This window comes from Eptatretus burgeri, chromosome 17 (genome assembly GCF_056783735.1).
Source record: "Eptatretus burgeri isolate ZD-2024b chromosome 17, Ebu_testis_v1, whole genome shotgun sequence".
NCBI lineage: Eukaryota > Metazoa > Chordata > Myxini > Myxiniformes > Myxinidae > Eptatretus > Eptatretus burgeri.
Genome location: NC_140977.1, coordinates 31,713,125 through 31,718,231, shown reverse-complemented (window position 1 = coordinate 31,718,231; position 5,107 = coordinate 31,713,125). Strand labels below are relative to the sequence as shown.

At 39.6% G+C, this 5,107-nt stretch overlaps 1 protein-coding gene across 7 annotated transcripts in view; it reads left to right on the top strand.

The window, feature by feature from the left end:
- Nucleotides 1-2,733, top strand: part of LOC147009699 (cytoplasmic protein NCK2-like) — a 165,205-nt gene extending 162,472 nt beyond the window's left edge. For 3 of the 7 annotated variants that reach the window (XM_085862341.1, XM_085862336.1, XM_085862340.1), the window contains one exon: nucleotides 2,385-2,728. In XM_085862341.1, the coding sequence (XP_085718467.1) occupies nucleotides 2,385-2,579 (195 nt within the window). In that variant the 3' untranslated portion in view covers nucleotides 2,580-2,728. Of the gene's footprint in view, nucleotides 1-337; nucleotides 553-1,072; nucleotides 1,242-2,384 lie in introns of all 7 variants that reach the window. The other 4 variants (XR_015052924.1, XM_085862337.1, XM_085862339.1 and 1 more) reach the window with 4 other exon arrangements.
- Nucleotides 2,734-5,107: the final 2,374 nt, after the last annotated feature.

Genomic DNA, 5,107 nt, shown 5'->3' with positions numbered 1-5,107 from the left:
AAACGAGCTGATACATTTAACAATCGGGGTATTTATTCAACAATAATGGGGGGAATTAGGGGAGCACGTAAGAGGCAGAATGAAACCGAATATCAGACAATGCACGGTATGTATAGGCAAAAGCACTTAACAGTTTACTACTTAGAGGACTGACCCACTGACCCACTGACCCACGGACACACACACACACACACACACACACACACACACACACACACACACACACACACCCAAAAGAAGTCGTGGCTGACGCCTTTATTTCGGACTTCAGCTTGGAGGATAGTGGAGCTGAAGACCAGGGTCTAATTTGGACCTGTCCTCCTCGTGCGGTCTTCAGGATGACTCGGTTCGGCGCCCGTCCCGGCCACTAAAACCTCGACTCCGTTCTCTCCGGCGACGACACACAACCCTTCCGGCTCCGGCGGCGGATGGTCTTTCACAAGCTCGATCTTTCAGGAGGAGGAGGAGGAAGAAGATGTTCCAGACGGCAGTGGCAAGACTAGTCCAGGCCTTCGGAGACTAGCGCTCCCGCAACACGAGCGCTCCGACACGGTGAGCGCACCAGCAAGATGAGCGCTCCTTCCTCGCTTCTCACTGGCTGGCTTCTCTCTCCTTTCGCTTCTCGTTTGCTGGCTCCTCTCTCGCTTGCTCCCTCCTTCGCTTCCTTCCGTTGGCTTCCTTCCTCTTCTTTTATGCGCTCCGGCGCGCTCTACCCTCCCCCTCCCCGGCGCGAGGGGAAAATCCCAGGGCAGGGGATTATTGTTCTTCTCTGCAGCATTGTTCTAACCGTCATTCCTGTTTACGCTGCTAGAATCTCGGGGCGGGAGGATTGTTGTTGTTCTCTGCAGCATTGTTCTAACCGTCATTCTTGTTTACGCTGCTAAAATCTCGGGGCGGGAGGGTCGTTGTTCTTCTCTGCAGAATCCCGATAAAACTCCTTACTATTAAAATAAATCACAGCGCATTTGCATTGATTTACTCATTAGACAAGACAAAGGATGGGAAGCTATCTATAAAACACATACTGACCGAAATAACTGAGCTATAGGAACCTGGATGTTGTGTGTGATAGTTTTCCAAATCCACAACAATATCAAGGGGCTCGGAACAAGACTATTCCGCAGCTTGGAGTTATCTTGCCGGAAGTGGAGTGGAGCCGCTTCCGGCCATCACGGCCAGGCCACGCAGTGGTCCGGGCCCAATCAGAGCAGCCGATTCGGGTGACGACACATCGCTTCGGGGTAATGTCCCTACCCTGCACCCAAGGGTCTATAAAGGACGGGTGGCAAGGCCATCAGTAGTTCCGGATTTGGTGTTTCTGTGACTAATGAGGCTATAAGGAAATTTTTCCCTCATTCAAGGGAGACATTCATTAAAGGTGTGGGATGTGGTTCTATGTTGTTGAAACTACAGATTTTCATCATTTATCACCCTGTTCCATAGCTATGTTGTCAGCATCTGTGGATAATGATTTTATGTCATAGTTACTGCTGTTTCGGTATTAGAGACTTCCAAAAAAAAACGTCTGGAGCATATATTCATGATGAATTCGATCCACACCAAACGGTGATTTTTTTTTTGGAGAGCAAAATGGTGCTTCTTCATGTTCTTGTAGCTTTTCCAATTCCTAAAATCTGCAATTCTGTTTATTTATCTATTCATTCATGTAAATATGGAACTCATCAAAAATAATGATGCCATTGATACTGGGGTCTTCAATTTACAGTTATCCGGAAAAGCGGTTGCACAAGTCCATACCATTAAATGCGTGGAAAGCTGAATTTTCTCAGGCAAAAGCCGAATGTCTTCCTTCACTTTGATGTGCGACTGACTCATGTTTCTGCTGAGAATTGTCTTATTGCTTGGCGTGGACTTCTCTCCATTCATTGCTTTACAACTTCAATAGTCTCGGGACACAAACACGAACAAGAACAAAAATATTTGTATCACAGATAATTAATCGAAGGAAATTTGAAACTTATTCACAACCATATTATTAAGAAAGTCTCAGCATGATGAAATGTCCACCCTGTAGATAGTAGGTAAGTTTTATGTAGTTATTAACACAGCTCATCCATATTGTGTTGACAATTACAAATGCCAAAGTCAACGTCTTCCCTCAAGCAGCGCTTCTTTACTTTTCCACCTGCTTGTATTTATTTATTTTGCATCTGAGTGGTGCCATTATTTACTACTTGATGGAAGGTTTTGAATACAATTTTGTTTCGTTTGTGGGGGGGGGGGTTGTGCATCATCTTATGCTGTAAACTACTTTCACACCATGTCTCATAGATCATAAAGCCGAATGCATTATGTTGTACTTTGCCAAAGGCATCTTCTTCATTTATTTATTTTTCTGTCCATTTCCCCCTCACTGTTCACAGCCCACAGACTTCTCTATCTCTCTCAAAGCCACTGGCAAGAACAAGCATTTCAAGGTGCAATTCACAGATCAGCAGTATTGCATTGGGCAGAGGCGCTTTGACTCTATGCAGAGCCTCATAGAGCATTACCAACGTGCTCCCATTTTCACAAGCAGCCAGGGGGACAAGCTATACCTTTCCAGACCTCTGCTATGACCTTTCAAATGTCACATTGGAAGTAGAAGCTACAGACAGCTGGAATGAGGCAGGACTGAGTGTGTGTGTGTGTGTGTGTGTGTGTGTGTGTGTGTGTGTGTGTGTGTGTGTGTGTGTGTGTGTGTGTGTGTGTGTGTGTGTGTGTGTGTGTGTGTGTGTGTGTGTGTGTGTGTGTGTGTGTGTGTGTGTGTGTGTGTGTATGTATGTATGTATGTATGTATGTATATATATATATATATATATATATATACATATATATATATATATATATATATATATATATATATATATATATATATATATATATATATATATATATATATATATATATATATATATATATATATATATATATATATATATATATGTATGTATGTGTATATATATATATATATATATATATATATATATATATATATATATATATATATATATATATATATATATATATATATATATATATATATATATATGTATGTGTATATATATATATATATATATATATATATATATATATATATATATATATATATATATATATATATATATATATATATATATATATATATATATATATATATATATATATATATATATATATATATATATATATATATATATATATATATATATATATATATATGTATATATATATATATATATATATATATATATATATATATATATATGTATATATATATATACTGGGATTGTTTAGCTGGTATGAATCCAGCTGCTCCAGGACAACCTTTCACCCTAGCCTTACCTCTGGGCCATTATCCCATGGTGAAATTAATAATAAAATAAAAAAATTGCTTCTTTCCTCCAGCCTATCCTCTTCATTTTTCCCTTTCACTCCAGGCTCCCTCTCCATTACTGCCTTTACTTTCTTCACAACTTCTTTTCACCCATTCTTGCCCCCTCCCCCACTCCCCATTATTCCTGCAGCATCTCTGATTTGCTTTTTGTGATGAGAGACTGCAACAGCATCTGCTTATCATCATCATCTCCATTACAATTGTTGTTATTATTGTTGTTCCTGTATTTTACTTGACATGTAAACCATGTTTGGCTCTGCCTGTTAACAGAACTTGGACAGGCACAGCTCTCATCGATGGAAAGCCCAGGTGTGACTAGCATGAACTCATTGTATTGTTACAGTTACAGTGTTACTCTGTTGATGCAATCTCATACAGTGAGACTCAAACCTTAGCACCTGTCATTCCAGCATGATCAACATTTTTCATTCCTGAGTTACTGATTCTCCCATGGTCCCCAACTGTTAACTTTCTTCCCCATTTAGCCTTTTATTCAACCAATTGGAGCATCCACTGCACAGCACTGTTAAATTTTTACGTTTAAATATCTTCCCTTTGAGCTTTATTCTCGTGTTACTTAAATGATCACGAGGTTTTCTTTTAGAGTTTTGTACTTTAAGTTGTGCCATTTGAAAACAGCCCTGTTGGTGAAATCTTGCATATCGGTTTCAATTTGGCAGACAAATCTCTCTGGGTTTTGGAAATCTTGGCCTTGCAAGCCACACTGGTTTTGTTTTTTAAATGATGCCTTGCACGTGACACAATATGGGTGGTCGCAATTCTTTAATATGGAGAAATGCTTGACATCAGGAAACCATTGGCAGGCTCAAGCCCTTCGCATGGGATCTCCGTTGGCCCATCACTTTCAACAAAACCTTGACCACTGCAAGAGGTTTGAAGAATGTGAGAGATGGGATTTCCTGTTGTGGTTTTTGTTTTTTTGTGTATTGCCTGTGTGTCTGCTTTGTCAGCAGGCCAAAGAAGATTCAATGACAGGTTTATACTGCAAAGCAATAATCATGCCTTGCTGTTCTGGCTATCTGCCCCTCCGTGTCTGCCTCCCATTTTTAGCCATGTATGCTCACCCACATGTCTGCTTCTTAGTCTTTATTGTGTTGTCTGCCTCTTTGTCCCACACTTTAGTAATCGGCAGACACGACTGACTATTGTGTATCGCTGTTGTAAATTCGCAAAATCGGGGTTGTAAACGACAAATAAACTAAATGATTTGAAATCCCAACGTTTTAAATATATATAATATATATATATATATGTATATATATTTGTCTTTGGGATGTTAATACACAAGCACCAGGTTCACCTGAAAGCAACTTGCACGTAGTATGTGTACACACATCACACACCCTGAAACTTTTCCCAGTTGGGTCACACTTGTGGTGAATGAAGCAGGCTGACATTTACTTCCTCAGTTGGAGAAATCGAATTTCTGGCTTTTGCGGTGTCTTGAGGGGTGGTTTTTCTTTTATTTTTTAAGAAGAAGAAGAGGATGGGGCAGAGAATGTGGGAATTATTGAGACATTTATTTATTCCCATGATTGTTTTCAAAAATGTGAATGAGTATTTGATGCACTAAATATTACCCAGCTTTTCAATATTGTTTTTGAACGTTTGCCATGAAATGTGCCCATAATCACTGCTTGTGCTTTAGATATAGTGCAATGCTCAAATGTGCCTTGAAACAACATGCCT